Here is a 23,792-nt window from a genome sequence, read left to right as displayed (position 1 = left end):
AACAGTAAAAACCTCCTCGAAACCAGCTAGGAGGGTGAGCACAAGCAATCCGAGTCTCCGGTTTTTCAGCACGAAAATGCCCATTTGTTATTGTTTGCCATTTTGTGTATGAGGGTTGTTTGTGTCTTGAGGATTCGTGCAAAAAAACAATATTTGAGTAGCTGCTTTTCGTCAGACGAATGAAGATTGGAGGCAACCCCAGCCCGCCGAAGATAACTTTTGCTTTACCTTCTAGAATGAAATTGGCGGACGCTCTTCCGAATTTCAAAGATCCACTGTTTATGTGATTGATGGTGGCGGAAATTCCCTTTGAATGGCGTAAAATCAAAAATTATGAACTGTGAACGCACAACCGAGTGCCTCTAAAAGACTGTTCCTTTTGAAATTCAGATGAATTGCTTGTGAACAGAAGAGCTTTTTATTTTTGTGGTTGCCTGTTACTCCTGCTGTGACAATTTAAGGTAGATATAATACATAATTATAAGTTGAAAATGTCTGGTTTATTGAAAAATTGTTTGTGCGACGTTTCAACCCCATAGGTCGCGATGTCCACCATTGCTCCTTCAGCACCCACATCCGCAGACGCTTGCCTTAGCATCGTTCATTCGTTGATGTGCCATCGTCAGGGTGGAGAGTCGGAGGGGTTCTCCAAAAGGGCGATCGAGAGTCTCGTGAAGAAACTAAAAGTATATTTCTCAGCCATCAATCAATTCAATATTTGAATTAAAATTATTTGATTTTTAAAGTTAAATTTTTCATCTGTTTAATTGCGATTTTTTGCTTATATTTAGGAAAAAAGAGATGAGCTAGACAGTCTGATCACAGCCATCACCACAAATGGAGCACATCCAAGCAAGTGTGTGACTATTCCTCGTACACTTGATGGTCGCCTTCAGGTGGCGGGCAGAAAAGGCTTTCCTCACGTCATCTACGCTCGCATCTGGCGCTGGCCAGATTTGCACAAAAATGAACTGAAGCACGTCAAGTTTTGCCAATTCGCATTTGACTTGAAGTGCGACTCAGTCTGTGTAAACCCCTATCATTATGAAAGGGTAGTTTCCCCGGGAATAGGTAAATAAACAATCTCCCCTCTTGAACTAAATATTTAACATGCATGTTTCTAGACCTTTCGGGCCTTACTTTACAATCTTCTGGAGGGCCAAGCCGTCTGCTTAAGGATGAATATTCGGCAGGCGGCCCGAGTGGAATGGACGTTGATGCTGAATCTGTCAACCAGGCTTTGGTGGCGCAGACTGTGCAGCATCACCCACCGCAAACCCAGTATCAAATATTGCCACCAACGCAGGCAATCAGCCATCCAACGACACCTCGGGGGCAGCCGCCTATGCTGCAGAGCCCTGTCGTCGGGCCTGCCTCGGTTGAATCGGTTGTGTCTCCACAGCAACCGCCAAGTAACACCACTAGTGGGTACTACTCCGGAACAGAAGGGGTGGCCTCGCCTTCAGCCATCGCCGTGGAGCCGCAGCAGCGGCAGCCGGCAGGCATTGTACCGTGTAATATTATATACCTGTTTCTTCTTGCATGTCAATACTTAAAATTAATATTTATTATTATTATCACAAAAATGTAGCTAGCTGTTGGGGGTCTAACTTGCCCCGATAATATTGCAGATTCTGGCAGCCAAAGTAGTAGCTCAATAAGTTCAGTACAGCAGCCGCTTCTGCATCAAAATGGGTTCCCCAGCACTTCGAGTACAGCTCCTGTAGTGACGCAGCCAGCACAGCCAGTCCCAGTTACGAACATTACTCAGCCACTTCAGCAAACTCTACAAAGTCACCCTACGCAGGTATGGAAAAATTGTGAAATTCCAGCCCCATACATCAGGCTTACTCAATTCAAACTTATGGTTGATAAAAAAGCTCTAATACTTCTATCTTTGTTTACACTCCTTAAAGATCACATTTCGTAAAAAATAAATATAATAACAAGTTTGACACTACTTACACTACATAGCCTTTTTTTACTCTGTAACTAAAGAAAGATTGATTCTGTATTCGTTACTGACCATGTTTTAAATTATAATATATTTATAATATATATATATATATATATATATATATATATGAAAAATGCGATCAATCGAGATTGTTTTGATGTTCAATACAATTAAATAAAAGAAATTCGTCTTTTTTATTCCTCGGCCAGTTTTGACGTCATCACAAACGTCCTATTCATGACATTTGGTCTTTGGAGCTTGCCTCAAGTAGTGCCTCATGAATAGGACGTTTGTGATGACGTCGAAACTGTTCGAGGAATAAAAATGACGAATTTCTTTTAACAACAAGGAATATATATATATAGTAGTGACTAAATCTTGTGAAACCCCTCCACGCTATCTCCCTGTGATTCATTAACAAAATTGTTCAGAAGCCTTCAATTCAATCTAGTTTTAAAATTCTAATAATTCATTCAAAATGCCTCAATGGTAGGGTGGACTTGGCATAATTAAAAGTAAAGAATCAATTAAATGTATGCGTTGCGGGGTGGCCGGGAAGGAGGAAGGAAAGAACTGCTCTGTTCGACTGCTAGAAATAGACTATTTTATTTCACTCTCTGTGTGCATTCATTAAATACCTCAATGAATTCTTGGGATATAACACAATACAAATGAAACATTCCTAGGTTGCGTCTGTGACCCAGTCAATGGCATCGACTGCCCAGAAAGCCACTAGCACCACCCTTCAACAGCCAGCTGCACAACAATCTGCTCAGCAACAACGAGCCACTCCAGGCATTCAGGGAGCTTCACAGACTGCAGCTTTCCCTGGAAGCCAGGCCACTTGGACAGGCAACAACACACTGACTTACACACAGAGCATGCAGCCACCGCAGACTTCAGAAATCCGCTCACCTTTGCCTGGATACTGTAATTTAATTTGAGGTTTTACAAATTAAAATCCTTCACATGATTGTTTTTAGGGAGTCCTGATAGCTCATCACCTGCTGTGGCCTCTCCTGGGGCGGTCAGAATGCTCTCTTCGCAGCCACCCCCAGAGTACTGGTGCTCCATTGCCTACTTTGAGCTTGACACACAGGTAATTATTATCCTGCAATTCATATCATTGCATTGTGAAACAACTGAACTTGATTCTCTAGGTTGGCGAAACTTTTAAAGTGCCATCTGGGTGTCCAAATGTAACTGTAGATGGATATGTAGACCCTTCTGGTGGACATAGATTTTGCCTAGGAGCCTTGAGCAATGTCCACAGAACAGAACAAAGCGAAAAAGCCAGGTAAACACACTCACAAAAACTAGATAGTTATTTATTGGTAACATATGCCGCTATTTTCTTCAGGCTGCACATTGGGAAAGGTGTCCAGCTGGACTTGATTGGAGAGGGAGACGTCTGGCTCCGTTGTCAGAGCGATCACTCTGTGTTTGTTCAAAGCTACTATTTAGACAGAGAAGCTGGCAGAACACCAGGAGATGCGGTGCATAAAATTTACCCCACGGCTTACATTAAGGTGGTTATTTCACCGCTTCCCCATTTGCAGTTAAAAATGTCAAATTGCACAGGTATTCGACTTGCGACAGTGTCACCAAGAAATGCAGCAGCAAGCTGCAAATGCGCAGACAGCGGCTGCTGTGACAGCTGCGGCTGTTGCTGGACAAATCCCAGGCCACATGGCAGCTGGAGGCATCGCTCCTGCACGGCTCAGTAACTTCTGAAACTAATTTCTCTGCTAAGGTTCTAAATCAATCTTCATGATAATAGATGCCGGTTTGAGTGCTGCTGTGGGCATAGGGGTTGATGATCTGCGACGATTGTGCATTTTGAGGCTCAGTTTCGTAAAGGGATGGGGCCCAGACTACCCTCGAGCCTCGATCAAAGAGACACCTTGTTGGATTGAAGTATGCAGTTCAAATTTGCAATCATTCGTTTTTTTTGACGTGCGAAATTTTACGCTACTCTAGGTACACTTGCATAGAGCTCTACAACTGCTCGATGAGGTACTTCACACTATGCCAATTGACGGTGCCAGAGGAATAGATTAAGGATAACATGACAACACGGATTTTCAGCTGCTCTGCTCCAGCATCAAGCCTTTACACAAGGATAATTATACACATTGTCTTATTCATCTCTTTGCAAGAAGTATAAACTCATAGTAGCTAGAGATTTTTGGACATATTTTCATGTGGTCTTGTCATTGTGAAATTCTGAAAACTTTGTTATGCAATTTTGTATTAATTTTAACTGACAATTAGACACTGACAGTAGCCTTTGATCTAGAAGTTTAGAAAACATTGACTAGGGTAGTGATGCTAAAGATACACATGGAAAATGTGCAATAAACATGTGAACAAGTCTCGAAACAAAAGTACACAGACGTTGATTTTTGTGAGTGGCCCATTTATTTTTTAACTTTTATTCTTGTAAGCAACAAACTTAGTTTAAGCCATTGAATACGAATACACTCATGTGAAAAAAGAACATCAGGTGTTTCACTGAATAAAATCCTCAGGTTGCTTGATGATTCAGGCAAAACAATCTCTTTAATGCTAATATTAAGCACAATAACATGGTCAATTCAGCTTCATATTGTCACTTTAACGAATAAGACTGCTTTTCTATCTTAATACTACATATTTGCTAAATATATAAAAGCAGAACGTCTACATGAAGACAGATTTACCTAAAAATAAAAATTTTTGGTTGTCTCTACAACATTTAATTATCGCCCCAATTTTTCGGCAAATCAGAGGGGTTCAAGAACAAGACTGGATTTTGCTGTTCAGTTGCAGTCAGTTGCTGAGAATCATATGGGGCCATTGTGGAAGATCCATTATTATTTACTGGCGGCATGGGAAATGTAGCTAGCGGGGCCGCCACCTCCTGCTGTTTACCGTGTGCTGATGCTTCATGGTCCCTCAAAGTCTTTCTTTTGTTGCTTGAAAAGCTACAGACGCTGCATTTGTAGGCCCTTTCGCCAGTGTGTGTGAGTTTGTGGCGCCTCATGTCTCCACCCTGAGCAAAAGCCCTTCCGCAGACATCGCAGGCATAGGGCCGCTCTCCAGTGTGTGTGCGCAGGTGCAGCTGCAAGTGAATTTGGCGGCCAAAACTCTTTTGGCAGTAGTGGCATTCAAATGGTTTCAAACCCAAGTGCGTCTGAAAAGTAAATAAATTAGTCAATAGTCACGTCAAATCGTCAAATGAGAATTTGTCTATATTCTTTACGTTTCCATTTTCAAGCTTTTTTAATTTAATTTTTCTAATCATTCACACATTGTTTGTTTGGGTGGGTGGGAAGCCCAACTAACATGTGTTTGCTGCCAAAATTTAGCAATTTCGCTGACAAATCTCACATTGTTGTCCTAATGTTAAGATAATCATCATTTTTAAGAACTGGCAAATGCAAAAAAAAAAATGAAAATACGGTAGAAACTATATGATCAAAATTTTTAGTTGTTTATATTGTTCCAACTGAACTGAAAAATAGTAATCGAGAAAACAATTTTCTTTCTTTTGCAAAAAATGTAACCTTATTTAATCACACAATATCTTTAATATGGCTTTTTAAATACTCGCCTGCATTCCACCAAAACAAACAATTTGTGAAATGATAAGACAAAATTAAATAACAAATAGCTTGAATGGAAATTAAAACTGACCAAATATTTTAAGACCAAAACGATGACAATTAATCAACAGATCTAAAAATTGAATAAATTCCACTTTTGCATGTGGAAAAAATGTTTTGAGTGAAAAACTGATCAATAATAATTTAAGGGCTAAGTGTTCACAAAGTTTCACAAGAAATCGTGCGAAATATGTCCTTACGCGCGAAACAAAAATATGAACTTATCCGCGAACCCGTACCCAGTATAGACGGTTTTGGCAATTACTGACTATAAGTAGTAAAGTTCGAATGGCTTCAAATTGCATGGTTTTTGCTCATACCCACAACTATTGGAAGCTCAGAAAAAAATAAACCTTCTAAATTTCATAGCCCTATTCAAACTGAATGATTAATCAAAGCGTTTTTACAGTCAGATACGGTATTACAATAATGGAAAAACGTGCCGCAGAAGTTAAGTTGTACCTTTTGATGCAATATGAGATTCTCTTTACTCCGGAAGGCCTTAGGGCATTGAGTACAGTGGAACGGAGTTTCGCCCGTGTGTATCCTTTCGTGCTTGATCAAACTTTGGCCCGTGATGAAACCTTTGCCACAAAACGAGCACCGGTGAGGACGCTCTCCAGTGTGCGTTCTAATGTGAACCACAAGCTGCGCTTTCTGGGCAAACATCTTGGCGCAAAACTCACACTGGAAAATTCGCTCAGGTCTGGAACTGGCGTGTGCACTACTCATGTGCCGTTTCAAACTTCCCACGCCCCAAAGCTTTTTGCCACAGACCGTGCAATCGACCTGTTTGATGAGTTCTGCAATGTCCACTGTTGACTGCACTTTAGCAGAGCGGCCCCTAACGTGCGCTTTAGCCTTGTGCGCGCTCAGCAGCTCCTTGCTTGGGAAGTACTCGCAGCACTGTCTGCAGTGGTGATCAAAGGACTGGGTGTATGGATTGGTCGTACCACTCTTAGCAACTTCCTCCGAAGTGTGACTTCGATGATGGACCATGGCCTCCTCGGCCGTGGAAAGCACTACCGCGCACACACAGCAGCGAAACACTTCCCTTCTTCGGTGGTAGCGTGATTTGTGATTCGTTAAGTACCTCTTGCAGACAAAGCCTGATCCGCACTCGTCACATTTGAACTTCTTTTCTGTGCTGTGTCTCTCGGTGTGTGCTTTCAGGCGAACTGAGTCGTGGAATGACTTGGAGCAGATCGTGCAGATGAAGCGCCGTTCTCCTGTGTGTCGGCGCATGTGGTACTCAAGTTTGGTGCGTCTGGAAAACTTCTTGTCGCACATTGTGCAAGGAAAGCCAACACTTTTCTTCTCTTCGTCAGTCATGTGTACAAACTTATGTTGCCGAAGGGCATCGCAAGTGCGAAACGTTTTCCCGCAAATTTCGCAGACGGTGATCTTTTTACCTGTGTGATTTTTCATGTGAACACGTAACGTAGCTTTAGAGATGAACTTTTGGCCACAATCCAAGCAGACAAAGGGAGACTTGAGGTTGCTGTGAGCCGATTCATTATGAGATTTTAGAGCATTCATTGAGAGAAATTGCTCCTTGCACTCCGAACATGGAATGTTGTTCACGACTTCCTGCTTTTGGAATTCCTCTTGAGGCTTGTTTGAAGATAATCTTTCCTGCGTAGGCTGTATACTTTCACTGTCAATGATTTTGACGTGTGAGGCTAATTTCTTCCGACCCTTATTCCTAAGCCTATCCCGTAGAGGAACATTCTCCAAATTTTCTACAACTTCAATTGTCTTCTTTACAACATCATCTTTGCTTGACACCAAGTTCTTTTCTTCACAATCTAGTTGTGTCTGAGGCATCTCAGGTTCCTAAGACAATTTAGAATTTAAATCTCAGCATGGACACTCTTAAAAAATATATATTTACCTCCAAAACAGTCTCATTGCCTTTTTCTTTGAGTAATTCCGTTTCTGATATCGAGAGATGTGTGCTGTTTACTTCGTGTAGTTGCTGGACTTCTTCAACTCTGTTCCAAGATTCACCTAAATCATGTCTCTGCCAACCTTGCCTGGCTGTTTCAGAAATTTCAGTTGAAACCTCATCGTGAAGCTGCCAGTCGTTCCCATCGTCCTTGCGAATAAAATAATCTATGTTACTTAAAATTAAACCATTTTATAATATTTAACAAGAATTATAAACTATCCAACTTTACAAAATGACTATATTTTACATTAATATTTACAAAATTTCATTTACCGGAGTAGCGTCAACAGATTCAGCTTCTACCAACCAACACCTAAAAGTCGCATCGGCCTCAGCACACCTCAGAGCAGTCTGATAGCAGAAATTGAGGTCTACCAAGCACTGAGCGCAGATGCGAAGCGGGAGGGTATCAGTGGGACTTGCCTGTATTAAAAAACAATCAATGGAAAAAATCAAACAATAAATTGATCAATCACGTTTATGGAGAAGGAATGTTTCAACTTCAATGCAATGTTATCTTTATCAGTCCCATCATCGTTGAAAATCGGTATCATAGTTTCGCAAGTTCCAGCACACATCCGGCAAAGTTCCCAGATTTCAGCTGGCTTGCTGTTTGAGATCAGGGTATTGTTCACGTGCAATTTCAAAGTGCTTCCCTCCGCCAAATTTTTATCTAGACTCCAATCTGCAAAAAATAATAGCATCTGTTTATCAACACATTTATTCTCCACAACTTTTAAATTTACCTCTGTGTGAAACCACAGAAACAGTAGGGACAGTTCCAGCAATTTGCTGATTTAATATGACAACAGTTCCACAAAGCAAGCTGCTCGGTAAATTTACAGAAGGTACAGCATCTTTTTTTAACACCTTTTTCGGTGCATAATTTAGGAACTCGGAATGATTGGTTTCAAAATCATGGTCTGCAAAGTGCATGGAACATATCCTGCTCCCTGGAGTGGGATTTATGCCGCATTTTTCTCCCCAGAGACCACGCATGTATTCATCTTCTGGGAAGTAGTAAAATAGCAGGTGTTGCAGCGACAGATCGTTTGGATCTACTGGTAGGTGGAACCTATATATTTACATAGAATGTCATGACAGTTATTTTAATTAATAGTGAATTGTTTGAAAATACTACCTGCATGTCTGCACAGAACAAAAAAGCTCTTCGTTTAATTTTGCCATCTTAGAATAATTGGTGTTTTGCCATTGTTCATGATAGCCGGAATTTTGGAGCTAGGAGTCTCAAACATATGATCTCCTGCAGATTAAAAGGACAAATCAACCTTGAACGATATTTCCTCCAAAAACCGAACCCATGTGTGCATGGTTATAGTTAGTGCTGTTCATTGTCACTTTATTTTGCTCGAAATTGTGTACATATGTATACTCCGCATATGTAAAATGAGCAACATACATACACAAATTAAAACCAGACAAATTTAACAGTTATGTTTACATTTTCTGAGCTCCAGGAGCCATTCAACTGAATGTCGGAAATTACAAAACTCAATCTTAAGTAGGAGGCTACAGAGAAGACCAGGTTCAAATTTGAATAATAGAGACATGACGCTTTTTACAAGCTCCCAAGTTTGTGGCGAAAATTTCAGGGGTTAAAAGGCAGGAAACGTACGTCGTCTTTCCTATTAATGAGAGGCCACCATCTAAAGAACTCAAATAAGTCGCAAATTTATAAAAACAAAAAAGATTTTTGCGCTCTGCTCTCAGTTAATTTTTTCGGTTTGCTTACCACTCTCCCTCTAGCCAGTTTCTCGCTAGATCAGCTGCTATTAATTTTGTGTTGAGTTGAGCTAACTCACCAAGTGGCCACTACAAGTTCCAGTCGCTCCAATCTTGCGCTTGGAGAGTTTTGGTCTGCGGCGGGATGGAAGCGAGAGGCGGGATGGAGAAGGGGGAAATCCGAGTAAGCCTAAAGCCGCACTGTATGTACATGTATGTATATAAACGGAATCGAGAAGAAATGTAGATGGGGTAGGTAAGGAATGCTGACACGAAAATATCCCAAATATATCTCTGATTAACTCTAATTTTTCTTTTATTCCTCTTACGCAGCCCAGCTCACTCACGATATGTACATACATATCATTCTCTTGATGCTTGATGATTATTCTTGATTTCACGGTTGACTGGGCATATTGTTTCTGTCTCCTGTCAAAGGAATAAAATCCATGAAAAGTATGTCGATACAATTGTTTTTATTTTATTAATGTAGTATATAATATGTACATATTATGCATGTGTATGTACGTACATATATATGTATCAACTGTTTTTCCATGATGAAAATGGTAACATATTATGTATGTATTCATGATCTATGAATGTAGTCCTATTTTATTGCCAGACAGTTTAAAAGTTTCTAATGAACTGACGGTGATTTAGGTGTATGATATATTATGTATTTATCGTACATAATTATGTATTGTTGGGGTATTTACATTATGTATGTATAATAATGTTGTAGATAAATAGAAAATTTGACTTAGTGACTGTCGTGACTGACTATGCTACATGTACAATATGTTACATTATACATACATATGTATGTAATACAAAATCATAATGCATGCATAACTTATTGTGATATTTTAATTTTCGTTAAATTTTTAGGGCAGTAACTCTTGATTCACAATGGCAGAGAAAGACAAAATTTCCCCATTGGCCGCACTGCAGAAAAATGAGAGGTTGTGTTGCACATTTTACTATGGATGAAATAATATATTATGCATAATTCTCATTTATAAGTAGATTAAAAAACTATGATGAAACACACAGAGTGTACATTGCCAAAGTTCCACCTGATGTCAATGAGGTCAGTTTTTCAAGTAAATGTGTATGCATTTTTACGCAATATAATATGAACTTTATATTTTCAGCAAGGCTTGATTAACATCTCTGAGAAACTTATTGGCGCAGTTCCACTTCATTCCTATAAACATCAAGATGAACAGGCTAGTAATGACTGTGAAACGTGGGCTGTCATGGAATATCGCTCGAAAAGGTATAATACATAATCCCAAAGACTAAGCTACTAATCCTAAATAGATAAACCACATCTACTGTGAGCGACTCTTAAGACATAGAACCAGATTTTTTTCTAGTAATATATAATGATTGAAGTATATTTTTTACTCAAATAACAAAGAATTGTTAGTATAATATACTCTATATAATTATACATTTTTTTGTTGACACAAATTATTTTTTGCTCCTTTTGAGTTAAACGAATTTTATCTCATTTTTAACATAATCAGGGAGGCAGAAGAGTTTGCCCTGAGGACAAAGCAGTATCTAGGCATTGATGCTGAAACTGGAGTCAAGAAAAATGATCTAACCATCCTAAAAGATGAAGATGTCCCCCTGGAGAGTCTGGCATTGGAGGATATCATTTCATTCAATCATCAGCACAAATCTGAACAGTATATCACCGTCATTAGGCTAGTATATTTTGCAATAATAAAACTTTCAGGAAAATCGAGCAGGAGGGAAAGTTCCCTTTACAGTTCTACAAGTACAATGCGAGTGGAGTGATGGTTACTACAAGAGGAGCAGAAAAATATATTCCTGGGCCATTTGTCAATGGAATTATAGGCTTCAATCAAAGTGCTGGTGGTTTGCACAGAAATAGTCCACTGGATGGATTTCAACAATATTTTCGTCAGTTCTACAGCTATACAAATTATTGCTCATGTCGCAATAAAATTTATATTTGCTCAGGAGGATACTATGACGACTTTAATGATATCTTGTTTGGCCTCTTCAGGAATACAAAGAAGTCAGCTACAACTATATCCAATAAGTCTCTGTAATCATTAGACTAAAATTTAGTTTTATATTAAATTGAATCTTCTATATGCCTGCAGATTCAGCCTAGAGGAAATGCACATCACTTCCCAAGTTATGGTTATCAAACCTAAATGTAAGATCTGTTAAAAATCATTTGCACTATTTATTTGTATTGTTCAGTTCCTCTTGTCACTGAGCATAACTACAGAGCCACCAACAAATTCGGAGAGCTAGGCATGTGTTGGGCCTGCAAACGAGTAACAGCAGTGTGCTGTTCTTACTGCGGAAAGTACTTTTGTAGCTCCAGCTGCTTCTCAAAGTACTCTTCTCATTCCTCTGACTGTTGCAATGAAAGGTTTTTATTTAATATTCCTATAGAGACATAAAACATGTGCAAGTATTTCTGAAACTAGGAAAGACGCGATGGAGAGCTTGTGGGCCAGAAACGGTGTGAATCTCTTCAATGCCACTTCACATATAGAAGCAAGAAAGGTATATAATATTATGACTAATTAAACGTAAATAACTGCTTGAAATCAATGTGGCAACTGCACTGAATTTAATTTTGTTCTTAGGATGCAGCTGGTGACCCACACTGTCCTTCCTGGTCAGTATGTGCTAATGTTTCTGTTGCATGCTCAATGTATGATAATCTGTGCATGCCAAAACCAAGTTTTCAAATACAACACTCGGCCGGCTGTGAAAGCATGGTTCAAAGACAGTCAGTGAAAATTTTAAAGAAACACAACAACAATCTTGTTCCCCTTTCCCGATCTTGTTCGCGTGCAAGCACTGAGATTTTTAAACCAGTGAGACGTTACTTGGTACCAATCAAAAAGTGCAATTTTGAGAAATCCAAAGGGTCAAATTTTGAATCCAGAATGTCAAACAGTAATTCAATAGAAACTGTAGTAACATCGTTTCGACAAGGACCTTTACACGTAAATAGCAGCAGGAATATGCCAGATTACAAAAATTTAATTTCAATCGACCCGTCTACAAGCACGCAAGAAGGTTGCTCAACTGAAAGCTCAGATATTACACCCCACATAAATGCTTGCAGAAATGATTTTGATTTACGTAACACCTCGGAACAGATATCACATCACACTCAGAAAAAGACTGCAGTATCATTTAATGATGAAATAAAGGGTGCCAGTGATCCCGTAGAAACATCAGGTGTATTTACGCCTGTGTCAATTCTCCGGTGCGCATCTAAACCGCACCACAACAAGCATGTGCACTTTGAGTAGAAGTTGTGTTCATTCGTTATAATTATTGATATAAAGTTTTTTCATGGATATCCAAAAAATTTGATTTTTATTTATCATAAGATACCTGTCGGTTTAATACAGATTTTTAATTGAGATTAACAATACCTATTAATCTCATAATTGTTCAGATTTTCTGGAAATACAAAGAGAGAAAAACGGTAAAATGACCTAAATTAAAGTTTTAGAATTTTGTATGCTCTTCCTATAACTGTTGATTTAGCTTACATATACATAATGAGATATACATGTGGTTCTTAGAAGCGTTCACACTCCTATGAGTTAATTTTCAATTTAATCTGTTTCAGAATTTAATAAATTCGTTTGTAAATTATTCAAAAGTAGATTTCTCCCTTACGATGAGCATGATTGTATTTAATTTTATCTTCAGGATTTGCCAGTCTCCAGCACTGTCAGGTGAATGGCTCTCAAGGATTACTGAAGACAAAACTCTGAAGTGTACAATTGAGGAAATTATTTTTGAGTTTGGTGAACCAATAGCTTTCCTCTTCACGCCAAATTTTCCTCGAGATTCATTGTCAAACACAAACTTTTCAAGCAATGACAAAGAGTATTTCTAATAGACTATTTTTAAAAATTTCTTGAATACTTATTATTTTTTAATTACAGCTTGAAGTTTGTAGGATCAGTCTTCACATCCAATATTCCTGAGTTCCAAGTGTGGTTCAAAATCATTAAGGCACGAAAATCATGTTCGAGTTAGAAACAAATTATACTAATCATGTTTGTGTGTTCTTATAGGTTGGAAGTGATATTTGTCTTGAATCAATGGAGTTTGATGATGGAGCGCAGTCAGCAATTGCAACACTCACATTTGAATTGAGAGCGGTGTGCAAATTGAAACTCGAAAAGTGGTGCCCGTTTGACAACTCGGTTTTGACGAGCGTCCTCCCTGCTCCACCCACAGTCAAAAATGCAGAAGTGACAATAGCTGCAATTTGCTGCTCCAATATGCTCTATGTTAAGGGGACAGAAAATATGCTTCAGTCTGCTAAGTTTGAACTGGAATTGAACTTCACTGGTAGTTGTGCAGGTAAAGAGACTTAATTCCACGTGCATTGAAAAAAATATTTAAAAAATGTGCGTGTCCAGTTCCATGTGACGAGATTCCACCTGTTGGGGTGTGCGTCCTCGCCAGAAGCATGAATGACAACAGATTCTATAGGGCCCGCATTACAAAGAAACTTTCTCTGAATGAAGTATTAGTTCATCTTATTGATAAGGGTGTGAAAGAAGTTGCCACAGTTGACAAAATTTTCCCTCTTGGTGAAGAATTCTTCACAGTAATGAGATCCAAATTATCCCTTATGAAAAACGTATGCAATTATGATAAATCATTTCTAGACACCTACTTTTTGCTGGCTGGTAAAATTGCAAAATGTTGATGAGCAACCACTGACTTCCAAAGCCATCATGTTCCTTCAAGATATGGTTGACAAGCGTACCAAACTTGCCCTTGCCGAAACTTCTTCTGGCAATGTCATTTTGGAAGATGCCAAGACCGGCGTTCAAGTGAATGACCACCTGAAAAGTTACTTGGAGCGCTCTTGGAACACACCCTCACCTCTAGATTATTCTGCTAATGATTTTTGTAATATTGTGAATATATATTATAGTATAGGAGTCTTAATAGACAATAATTGTTACAGTTGAAGGCGACACCATTCCTGATTTTGAGTCTGTCCCACATGGAAAGATGATCCGTCTTACTGTGCTCAGCGTTAATGAACCATATGTCACCTGCTGCAACACAGAAAGTCCCTTATACAACGCCATCACGCATTCACTTGTCGAACTGTCGCAAACATATGTGGATTCTGTATCAAAGTACTGCTATGTTCCTAAGCACACCAAAGATAGAATTTGCTTGGCTCAACGAGAAGGTACTGTTTTGAAATTGTCTTTTAAAATGTGAGATACTAAAGATTTTTTCCTTAGACAATCTATGGTACAGAGCCTATATCATCAGCAGAAGGGATAAATCTGCTGACTTGCTCTTCTTTGATTACTCCATCCATAAACTTAGCGTGCCTTACACTAAAATTCGTCAACTCCCTGCAGAATTTGGCCTATTCCCAACCTTGGGCATACCTCTGAGATTAGCTGGTAATGCCTCTATTTTCTCCTATTATTGCAAATGCTAACTTCAGGAATATTTCAGGAATTTTTGATGATGATCAACCCCAAGACTTGAGTCTTGCGTGCAGAGCAAAACAACTTCTGCAACCCGGCGCAATTGTCAAAGGTGTAGTACTGAGTGGTAAAGATGACACCGTCTTCATCGTGCCCCAGATTTTGTGGACTTTGACTGATGAAGGACACATTTCATCTGCAAGTCTGGGAAGTGTCAGAAAGCTCCTGAGGACTGCTCCCTTCAAACTCTGCAAGGAAATTGCTAAGTCCCTGGATGAACTCGTCAATGTTGCAGAGGCGTGTGACAATTTAAGTGACATCAATCACAATGCTTCCCCTGTCGACATCAAGATGACTGGTCATTTAATGAGGATGGTTTTATTTGAGTTAGTTCAAGAGGAGGTGATGAATGTTGCTGGAACTGAGCTACAAACTGCAAGAAAAGCTGCCAGCCATCAGTTGTTGCGCTGCTTTAGAATGGATTACTATTGGTGCCTTGAAGAGTGGTGTGTTGAAAATGAGCAAATGTTCAACACAGCTCTTGATAACACTGACCAGATAGCAACAAAAAATGTTCCTGAAACAGGTATAAGAAATTTTAAAAGTATTTTACGGAAATCAAATTCTATGTAATTTCTCATTATTCTAGATCAACCTAAACCAATTTCTCTTCTGGACAACATTTTTGGTTCAATTGATTGCTGATGTGAAAAACCGTGCAAATATTTCAATTATTCAACGCTATGAAATTGTGATTAAAAATTCATGACAAAAACATTACAAACTGTTAAATTCTTAATAAATTATATCCATTGCTATAGGCTAATGTAGTTTTAAGACTGCTGAAATAGTCAATGGAGGACGAAGGACACAACATTATATATTGTAGTGATGGTATTGATTCTATAGGAAGTAGAGAGCTGCTATCAAACATGCTATTCCCGCATAAATTTGAGCTTCAATGACTGGGCGTGGCGTATCTGTCAGCGCCTAGCCCCTCGGTCGTCGGCCATATTGAATGGAAATCGAGCGGACAGTGTACGCGTATCTGTTGATAAAGGGCTGAGGAGTATTTTCCTGGACATACTTGGACAAAATTTCTGCAGGTACACATTGCTGATATTTATTATTTTTAAAAATCGAACTAGATGTGAAAAGAACACTCAGTGCAAATTGAATTGCAATAGAAATCCTTTCAAATTTGCGGCATGCGTATGGGCATGGGCACTCAAGTTCATCTTTTAAGTGACGAATGCCGCTTCACACTGTTGCTTATAAGCAGATTGAACGCGTTTGTTTAAGTTAAATCCTGAAATCCAAGTTTTTTTTTGTTATTCCGGTAACTACATATTTGTATAATTTGTAATGTAAATCTAGAACAACACAAATACTTGCATTTTAATATATTTTTAAATATGCAGCTATGCTGGGAAACGAGCGCTCTTCAGCAAGTTACAAAAGCTCTCGGAGCATGAAGCGCAGTTCTGACCGCGACACGCCGCCTCTTAGCAACAAGAGACCAAGGTCCATAGGACGATACGACGACAGCAGTGATGAGCGTGTGAGTCCCGATCGCGATAGACGCAGAGGAAGGACACCTCACGAAAGTCCCCCGCGAAGCCGCTACCCTGACAGGGACGAGTATCGCTCACGGACGTACTCGAATTACAAAGTGTTGTGTGTGAGTAACTTGCACAACAAAGCCAGTGATGAGGTCATAAAAGATACTCTGTACCGCGAGTATAAAAAATATGGAGACATCAGTGTCCGGATATCGCACGACCCTGACGAACGAGTTGGCTACGTGTGCTTCAGGAGCTACGAAGACGCCCGCGACGCCAAACACGCTAAGCCCCGCATCATCATTTTCGACAAAGCTGCGATAGTGGAGCCGGTTTACGATAGGAGTGGCGGTGGTGGTGGCGGCGGTGGTACTGGAGGCGGCAGTGGAAGCGCTGGTGGAGGCGGAGGCTCGGAATACCGCCGGCCCAGGAGTTTAACCCCTGATTACGACAGATATTACCGCCAAAGGTCGCCTGGCTTTGTAATGGACAGGAGCCGCGCTAACTATGACCTCGGGCCTCCACCTATGAGGAGTGACTTTCGGCGTGACCCTGCGTCGCACGACTACATGTCACATCCCAGACACGCACCTCAACCTGGACCTGCTCATCACTACGGCGGCACCCACAGAGGCGGTCCTGGAATGTACAGCAAAGGCTACGACAAGCATGAGAACAAAAAGGACAAGTTCCCCAACTACCTGCACCACCAGCTCCCTGAGGACGATCCTTTGGCCACTAGGACTTTGTTCGCAGGCAACCTGGAAGTGAGCATTTCAGATGAAGAACTTCGCCGCATATTTGGTCGCTACGGAATTGTGGAAGATATTGACATTAAAAGACCGCCTCCAGGAACAGGTTAAATTTAATTTTTTTAACTTTGATATTTTAATATCTGAGACCAATTGCACTTTGAAATGCTTAACATTTTTGGACTGATTACTTGATTATAATAATATAAAACACAATTTTGAATGTCAAAATTTGCTGGATCAATTTGGTCGTTAGTCTCGCTTGTTTCTTTGTAGGCTTTTCATATATTAATTTGATCTCCTTATATCTTGGAAAAGTAAATAATCGCTCCATCTTAGGATTTCCCATTTAAAACCTAAAAAGAAAATTTTGACTCAAAGTAGGATGTGTGTCCTGAAAATAAGGAACGTCGTTAACATCATTTAAGCATTATAACAACTGTTGTTACTGATGAGATGTAGAACCAGTTAAATACAGAACAAAATAATAGATTATGAAATTGACAGTTAGATTTTATGAATATTTTTTATTTATAATTTTCTAAGACAAGAGTACTATTTTATTTCTATTTGGCAAAGTTTTTCACACTTTTCATAGACAGCAGTTTAAATATATCTGCATTCAGAAAATTTCACTGTTTCTAGACAACGTGAGACATAGCAAATTACGGTTATTTGAAATCAGGATAAGTGGCAGCAAAATAACAGTTTAAAATTCACTGGTAGTAAATAGATCAAAATTGTTGAATATTTTTTCTCAGTAACAAGTAATTATCATCAGTGTTCGTGATTTACTAGTAAACCTGCCGCAAGTATATAGCTATCCAACTTAACCTTCTTCATCTTTTCCAGGCAATGCCTACGCGTTCGTCAGGTTCCAGAATTTGGACATGGCTCATCGCTCCAAGGTCGAGCTGTCAGGACAGTACATAGGCAAGTTCCAATGTAAAATTGGGTACGGTAAGGTAACCCCGACAACAAGGATCTGGGTTGGCGGGCTGGGTCCCTGGACCTCCCTGCCGCAGCTAGAGCGTGAGTTTGACCGTTTCGGCGCCATCAAGAAGATTGACTACGTAAAGGGCGATAGCTGTGCGTACATCCAGTATGATTCGATGGACGCCGCTCAAGCCGCAGTAAAAGAGATGCGCGGCTTTCCGCTCGGAGGACCAGACAGACGGCTCCGCATCGACTTTGCCGACGTGCAGGGCGCCGCTCCGGCCTTCCCCTTCAACAAGAGCAGGGAGTTCAACTATGAAGCAGGATACGAGGGCGCCTGGGACGAAGGAAACGGATTCAACTACAGCGGAGGATCGTCCCGCGGCTACCGAGGAGGCACCGGCTCGGGCGGAACCGGTGGCGATCGCAGTGGTGGACGCGGCTATCGCGGCCGCGGGAGTTACCGCGGCTATGGCCAGCCCGGGTTCGAAGAGGAGTGGGCCAAGGGTGGTCCGCCTGAAGAGGGCAGGCGCTCGCACACCCCTGAGCCCGGCGAGGAGCGCTCCCCGCGGCCGACCTCGCGCAACAGGCGCTCGTCCCGGTCGCTTTCCCCGGATGCGAGGAACGGAAGTGGCCCGCTCGGCTCTGCCAGGACGCTGGCCGAGCTGGCGCGCAAGGGCGAGGTCAACTGGAGTGGGGGCTTAGTGCTCAAGAACTCGCTGTTCCCCGCCAAGTTCCACCTGACGGATGGTGAGACGGACATTGTGGACATCCTCATTAAGGAGCAGTCGGGCCGAAACCAACTGCGCATAACGCAACGGCTACGTCTGGACCCACCCAAGCTGGAGGACGTGTCGAAGCGGATGGCCACAGCTGGCGCTCACGCCGTGTTTCTCGGACTGCCGGCCTCAACCTCGAGTATCACTCCGGAGGACGCGAATGTCCAGTCACGTCCCATGCGCAACTTGGTGGCCTATCTTAAGCAGAAGGAGGCCGCTGGTGTGATTTCTCTGACGAACAAGGACAATGAAACGACTGGTGTGCTGTACGTTTTCCCCCCTTGCAAGTTTTCGGCCGAGCTGCTGAAACGGACAGCTCCCGCTCTCTCCGAGGAAGGACTCAAGGAAGACCACCTGGTCATTGTGGTAGTACGTGGGGCATCCAACTAATCGCATGATATCTATCCATTTTCAGAGGTTGACGGTCATCATTTATTTTATTTTAATATCCTTTCGTTTGAATCGCTTGCGCAGATATGTTCTCGGGTGACTTAAAAGAGTCGCTCTGCGAGATACCTAAAGCTAACGAGCGTAGGTTGTTGGTAATTTGAATTAGCTGCTAACTAATTGGTTTTACAACTCCTATGATTTTGAACAAATTTAGTTTACTTTTTAGTAGTATCTTGTAGATAATTTAGATTTTTTTTTTTCTTTTATCACGTAACAGCAAAGTTGTATTCTGCTGACAAATATTCAGACCTTATTGTTCTAAAATGATGTTTCACTGTGAGGTGTACTCTAATCTGTGCTTAATCTAGTTGTCGCGTCAATCAACAGCAGCATCGGCCCCAACACGTAATGGTTAAGTGTTTTCTAGAGCAGTGTATCATCTATATTAAAAGCCTATCAATACCAGTGCTAAGAAATAATTGCAAATGTGTCATTGTGCCACCCACCTAACCTTAAGTTTCGTGTGAGCCCGGCGGTGTCTCTGGTCAGTGGAGTGCCTGTTGATTTTTTCATTAAAAAAATCTACCATCAACAAGAGTGCCAGTCACAATAAATTTAAAGTGAATGTGGCAGTTATGATTCGTTCTATTTTTATTTGCAGTGATTTCTTTGGTTTCATTTGGTGAATTTGCTGTGATGGTGCGTTTAGAAAATGTGAAACATGCCACTTCTCAAAAGTATCAAATCCTCATCTGCACTTCCGACGCATGAGATGGCCTTCTCAAGCATCCCTAAATAGGTTCCCCAAAAGTGCTTCTTTTTCTTGTTAGTGAGCTTGAGTTCAAGGGTGGTTCTCTTAATGCAAAGTTCAGTGCTTGAGAGCTTCAGTGGTGCAGCAACTACTGAATGTGTGCTTAATTTTGGGTTTTTGTGATGTGAGAGTGGCCGAGGTTCTAAGCATTATTGGTTCTCGAAGAAAATTGTGGTGCTCTAAAGTGGGTTTGCCATGCATTTAAAGTGTCAATTTCGCTCAGTTTGATTTTAATTTGCTGTGAAATAATTGATTTAAAGTGCATCATTGCAGTGGTCTTTAGTGAGAGGAAATCTACGGAAAAGTGCAGTTAGGTTTTTAGTAAGAGAATGGCACTCAAGTGTTCTCAAGTTCAGTGTTGAGCACTATCGACAAAGATACTTAGTGGTTTGTTCATAAATTACTACACGGGGTTTCGCATAACCTTTAATTTTTTCAGTGGTGGGAAGTTTTTGCCATCGATTTTTATTCATTCTTTTTATATTTCACCATCATCCTTAACCTCCGAAATAAATATTACCCAAAGTATGAAAAGCAGAAAAGATGCATTTTATTCTATGAGTTGCGGTAACTTAATTCTTGGCTATCCTTGTATGAGGTATTTCCAGCGTTGTGCAACGTGTGAGATGTGTCAAGATATATATAATATGTTATTTTTCCCAAGGAAAGGTTTCAAGATATTTTTTTTGTAAAATACCAGAGAGAGAATTATTTAGGTTTTCCATTGAGTTACATGGATGCTCTACTCGCTCCTTTCATGCGCCGAACTCTGTTCGATTGGTAACTCTGATATGCAGGTACTTCAACTTGGACGTGAGGGGTTGGTCTCATGCCTAATTTTTGTTTGATTCTCGGTTACGTTTGTCTCAACAGAGGCATTTTCCAAAATTTCAACTGAAGTAATGTAAGTTACACTTATATGTATCAAATTTCATACCACACGGGCATCTTAGTTTATTATGTATCATTCGCCCAAAAATTATATTGAGTTTCTATGAAATCGATCACCTTGGCATCATACGTTAAGATTTGAGTTGCTGTGTAAATAGAAGCCCTCTAAAGATTAAAATCACTACGGCGTGCTTTGTTAACAAAGATTGTTTATTAGAAAATTGGAGCCGCAAAAGCGGGAGCGGCATGGTGCCGGGGACCTGACCGTAGAAGTGAGCATCATGAGGAAGTACTATCGGCTGATCCTGTTCATCTTCCTCTTCATCAGCACGATTGCTTTACTTTTTTACTGGCATGAGTACAACCGACTGCGATACGTGCTGGAGGTGCTCAACTTCTTTGGCCAGCCACCTGAGGTGTCCGTTACGTCGGATTGTCTGCTCAACACCTCATTATTTTCCACCGAGAATGTGACCATCCCTGACAGTATCACTCCAGTGTGGCACCGCCTGGGCAACGATCTTTTTGTTTTCTCTGCTTTTTGGGAAGTAGTCGGCAAGAAGGAGCACGTCAAGGTTATAGGTGTGGCTCGGTATGCGGCCAGCCTCAAGCTCGGTTGCAGGCTCTGGTACGAAGGGCACGAATATTCTTCGGAAGGCCGTATCAGCCACTCAGTTATCAACATGAAGGTTAACTTTGATTTATCAGAAAGGTTTGAGTGGGTCTATAATGTGAAAATTTTAAAGGTGAGCCATGCCCTGGACGACCCTGACAAGGTCAACCCGTACTTCATCCTGTGCAGTCCTGAGGTAACTTTGGATGCGCCGCCGTACGCTGTTGAACTTTACTCGGAAGAACAACAACCTCGCCGAAGTCCAATCATCCTCCCTGTCTTGTTCTTGGACCCTAGCCCGGAGCCCTCCAACAACACAACTGTTGTTTGCGTCGTACCCAGCAACCGCAGAATCACTCCTGCAGAAGTGGCGGAATTTGTTTCATTTCACCAGATTCTAGGCGTGGGCCAATACATCATTTACGACGACGGTCTGCTCACCCCAACAGCCCTTGACATTCTGAAAGATAAAAGCCTTGGTTACAAAGCCTCCCTCCTTCCTTGGAACTTTCCTTTCGCTGCGCCAGAAGCCGCCTCCACAGCTTTGAAGTGAGCCCTCATCATTAGTTGCGGTTTTGCAGAGGTTTATTTTTTAATATTTTTAGATGGGACTGCCTGCTGCGATCTCTGAGCGTGCGCCCTGTCGGTGTCATTCAGCTGCAATGGAATCAGTTGGCTGTTCCTAGGTATCACCACACCCTATCTGCGATGGTCAGGGATTTTGACGCTCGCATCTCGACTGCTCAGTTTGTGCTGACGGCCCTGCACTTTTGCTTTGAGTATCCTGAGGAGAAGTCTGCAGTGCCATTCAAGGCCCTCAGGAGGTTCTACCATGCTGATCTTAAGCAGGTATCTAACATCAATATTTGACATAAAGCTTCTATATTTCTATACTTTTTTAATTATAGTATTTTTACCAGCAGCTGGTGCAGCTGATTAAATTTTAAATTCAAAATAATTTTGTTCAATTATGGGGAAATATTAATTTACAGGTGGTACCATTATGAATATGAGTAGTTCTTTAAATCATATATAAAACATAACTCTATCATTATTAGGTCAATCTTATGAGGAAAAAAATAATATTTCCATACTAAAATACATTCACTCAATTGTTCAGGTTAAGGAGGAACCGCAGTTAGTACTGCAGAGGCCGAGTCTAGTTGTGCAAGGATTGAAGACGCAACAGAGAATCTCTCCTGGAATAATCGCCATCCACACGTACATGCACTGCAATGAGGCAGACAACCAAGCAACACCGCCTCGGAAGTATGACAACTCCATTTCAAAGTTCAAGAACGAATTACAGGATTCTAGACTTTTGAAGTTGTGGAGCAGGCACCAGGGCTAGGTTGCGATCTTGCAGGAATGCCACCTATTACAAATCCACTCCGATTTTCCTTGTCGCGAAAACGCTTGTACATTTTGTCGGTATAACTCACCAGAAATACCACCGCAGCTCACGTAAAACGGGACTTAAACTGTCTGTCGAAAGTAGGGAAGAATTTTGACACTTGAAATAGAGGGAAGGGAAATTTGAGCTATACCAATTTAATGCACCACATCAATTGATTCTTCCACAGCTTGATGCCTTTATCATTATCTGTAGACTACAGCACTAGTGATTCCTAGAATTTTGGAACTACACTTTTACTAAGCTACTCAAATATGTTTACTAAATAGCTTTAAAGAGGGTTAAACACTTAGTATCCAGTGAATTTATTGAAGTTGTCGCAACTTAAAGCAGTAGACAATAAGTCTGGATTAAAGAATTTCGCAAATTATAATGCAATATTGAGAAGAGCCTTATCAAGTAATTGTTTGCAAGCAGGCATGCCTGCTCTCATGGCCATAAAATATAGCTCACAGTGATTACCTGCAATGGATTTGTGATTTCAGTGTGCAATATTAGTTTTCCTGCGTATTTCTTTCCAACATTTGGATGTCAAATGTTAAATGATAGATTTATGGAAATGTTAAATCTTTTTCATAAGTGCCGATAGATGTTTCATGTTTTTGCTGTATGTTATGTTGAAAGACTGAAAAATATTGATTGTTATTATTTTTATTGATCATCAATGTAAAGATTGTTTAATTGCATTCAATCAGCATTCATTATTCTAGAATTCTAAATAACACAGACGTTGCATGAAATTCTTGTAAATAATTAAATAAAGAAGATTGCGCTTGCACTTCAATAAAATTGTTAAAAAAAATCCAAGTCATTTGTTGTAATTATAATAAACTTTTATAACTTAGCAGAGGGTT

The 23,792-nt window shown here is 40.6% G+C and overlaps 5 protein-coding genes across 7 annotated transcripts; 4 read left to right on the top strand and 1 right to left on the bottom strand.

The window, feature by feature from the left end:
- Positions 1-60: 60 nt before the first annotated feature.
- On the top strand, positions 61-4,457 carry Med (Smad/Smad4 homolog Medea). The gene is made up of 12 exons (XM_065497744.1): positions 61-461; positions 540-686; positions 792-1,071; positions 1,125-1,514; positions 1,632-1,807; positions 2,644-2,887; positions 2,941-3,056; positions 3,118-3,254; positions 3,318-3,486; positions 3,539-3,680; positions 3,738-3,874; positions 3,938-4,457. Exons 2-12 carry the CDS (start codon positions 546-548, stop codon positions 4,016-4,018), a joined length of 2,013 nt encoding a protein of 670 aa, XP_065353816.1. The 5' UTR covers positions 61-461; positions 540-545; the 3' UTR covers positions 4,019-4,457.
- On the bottom strand, positions 4,356-9,331 carry LOC135948449 (zinc finger protein 433-like). Its single transcript, XM_065497743.1, has 8 exons — positions 9,309-9,331; positions 8,697-8,819; positions 8,302-8,630; positions 8,032-8,240; positions 7,829-7,978; positions 7,499-7,702; positions 6,067-7,440; positions 4,356-5,132 (listed from the first exon to the last, which is right to left on the bottom strand). Exons 2-8 carry the CDS (start codon positions 8,741-8,743, stop codon positions 4,695-4,697), a joined length of 2,751 nt encoding a protein of 916 aa, XP_065353815.1. The 5' UTR covers positions 8,744-8,819; positions 9,309-9,331; the 3' UTR covers positions 4,356-4,694.
- Positions 9,332-9,448: 117 nt separating this feature from the next.
- On the top strand, positions 9,449-15,567 carry LOC135948448 (uncharacterized). Of its 3 annotated transcripts, none has more exons than XM_065497742.1 (21): positions 9,449-9,554; positions 9,632-9,754; positions 10,190-10,263; positions 10,328-10,391; positions 10,456-10,580; positions 10,834-10,998; positions 11,049-11,236; positions 11,297-11,378; positions 11,443-11,498; positions 11,546-11,720; positions 11,779-11,857; positions 11,941-11,972; positions 13,028-13,207; positions 13,267-13,336; positions 13,399-13,690; positions 13,750-13,940; positions 14,002-14,248; positions 14,307-14,540; positions 14,596-14,763; positions 14,819-15,376; positions 15,440-15,567. In XM_065497742.1, exons 3-21 carry the CDS (start codon positions 10,211-10,213, stop codon positions 15,493-15,495), a joined length of 3,015 nt encoding a protein of 1,004 aa, XP_065353814.1. In that variant the 5' UTR covers positions 9,449-9,554; positions 9,632-9,754; positions 10,190-10,210; the 3' UTR covers positions 15,496-15,567. The 3 variants fall into 3 exon arrangements, with proteins under 3 accessions (XP_065353814.1, XP_065353811.1, XP_065353812.1); XM_065497739.1 differs by having other exon boundaries at positions 11,297-11,384; XM_065497740.1 differs by having other exon boundaries at positions 9,534-9,550; positions 11,297-11,384.
- Positions 15,568-15,766: 199 nt separating this feature from the next.
- On the top strand, positions 15,767-20,562 carry nito (RNA-binding protein spenito). The gene is made up of 3 exons (XM_065475718.1): positions 15,767-15,896; positions 16,212-17,210; positions 17,957-20,562. Exons 2-3 carry the CDS (start codon positions 16,214-16,216, stop codon positions 19,207-19,209), a joined length of 2,250 nt encoding a protein of 749 aa, XP_065331790.1. The 5' UTR covers positions 15,767-15,896; positions 16,212-16,213; the 3' UTR covers positions 19,210-20,562.
- A 223-nt stretch (positions 20,563-20,785) lies between these two features.
- Positions 20,786-23,782, top strand: LOC135934170 (uncharacterized). Its single transcript, XM_065475720.1, has 5 exons — positions 20,786-20,924; positions 21,129-21,600; positions 21,658-22,073; positions 22,130-22,373; positions 22,645-23,782. Exons 2-5 carry the CDS (start codon positions 21,193-21,195, stop codon positions 22,873-22,875), a joined length of 1,299 nt encoding a protein of 432 aa, XP_065331792.1. The 5' UTR covers positions 20,786-20,924; positions 21,129-21,192; the 3' UTR covers positions 22,876-23,782.
- The last annotated feature ends 10 nt before the right edge of the window (positions 23,783-23,792 follow it).

Source organism: Cloeon dipterum, chromosome 1 (assembly GCF_949628265.1).
Source record: "Cloeon dipterum chromosome 1, ieCloDipt1.1, whole genome shotgun sequence".
Lineage (NCBI taxonomy): Eukaryota > Metazoa > Arthropoda > Insecta > Ephemeroptera > Baetidae > Cloeon > Cloeon dipterum.
Note: the sequence above shows the minus strand (reverse complement) of the source record. Positions and strands in the feature narration are given on the sequence as shown.

Excerpts from the sequence above, each read along its gene's own strand:
- Med (XM_065497744.1), top strand. The coding sequence starts at position 546 with ATGTCCACCATTGCTCCTTCAGCACCCACATCCGCAGACGCTTGCCTT. Across the intron at positions 2,888-2,940 it reads CTCACCTTTGCCTGGATACT|GGAGTCCTGATAGCTCATCA; the intron begins GTAATTTAATTT and ends GATTGTTTTTAG. Across the intron at positions 3,255-3,317 it reads GAACAAAGCGAAAAAGCCAG|GCTGCACATTGGGAAAGGTG; the intron begins GTAAACACACTC and ends TATTTTCTTCAG.
- LOC135948449 (XM_065497743.1), bottom strand. The coding sequence starts at position 8,743 with ATGGCAAAATTAAACGAAGAGCTTTTTTGTTCTGTGCAGACATGCAG. Across the intron at positions 8,241-8,301 it reads TTCTGTGGTTTCACACAGAG|ATTGGAGTCTAGATAAAAAT; the intron begins GTAAATTTAAAA and ends TATTTTTTGCAG. Across the intron at positions 7,979-8,031 it reads AACATTCCTTCTCCATAAAC|GCAAGTCCCACTGATACCCT; the intron begins GTGATTGATCAA and ends TTTTTAATACAG.
- LOC135948448 (XM_065497739.1), top strand. The coding sequence starts at position 10,211 with ATGGCAGAGAAAGACAAAATTTCCCCATTGGCCGCACTGCAGAAAAAT. Across the intron at positions 10,392-10,455 it reads TTCCACCTGATGTCAATGAG|CAAGGCTTGATTAACATCTC; the intron begins GTCAGTTTTTCA and ends TTATATTTTCAG. Across the intron at positions 11,858-11,940 it reads CACATATAGAAGCAAGAAAG|GATGCAGCTGGTGACCCACA; the intron begins GTATATAATATT and ends TTTTGTTCTTAG.
- nito (XM_065475718.1), top strand. The coding sequence starts at position 16,214 with ATGCTGGGAAACGAGCGCTCTTCAGCAAGTTACAAAAGCTCTCGGAGC. Across the intron at positions 17,211-17,956 it reads AAGACCGCCTCCAGGAACAG|GCAATGCCTACGCGTTCGTC; the intron begins GTTAAATTTAAT and ends CATCTTTTCCAG.
- LOC135934170 (XM_065475720.1), top strand. The coding sequence starts at position 21,193 with ATGAGGAAGTACTATCGGCTGATCCTGTTCATCTTCCTCTTCATCAGC. Across the intron at positions 21,601-21,657 it reads ACTCAGTTATCAACATGAAG|GTGAGCCATGCCCTGGACGA; the intron begins GTTAACTTTGAT and ends AAAATTTTAAAG. Across the intron at positions 22,074-22,129 it reads GCCGCCTCCACAGCTTTGAA|ATGGGACTGCCTGCTGCGAT; the intron begins GTGAGCCCTCAT and ends TAATATTTTTAG.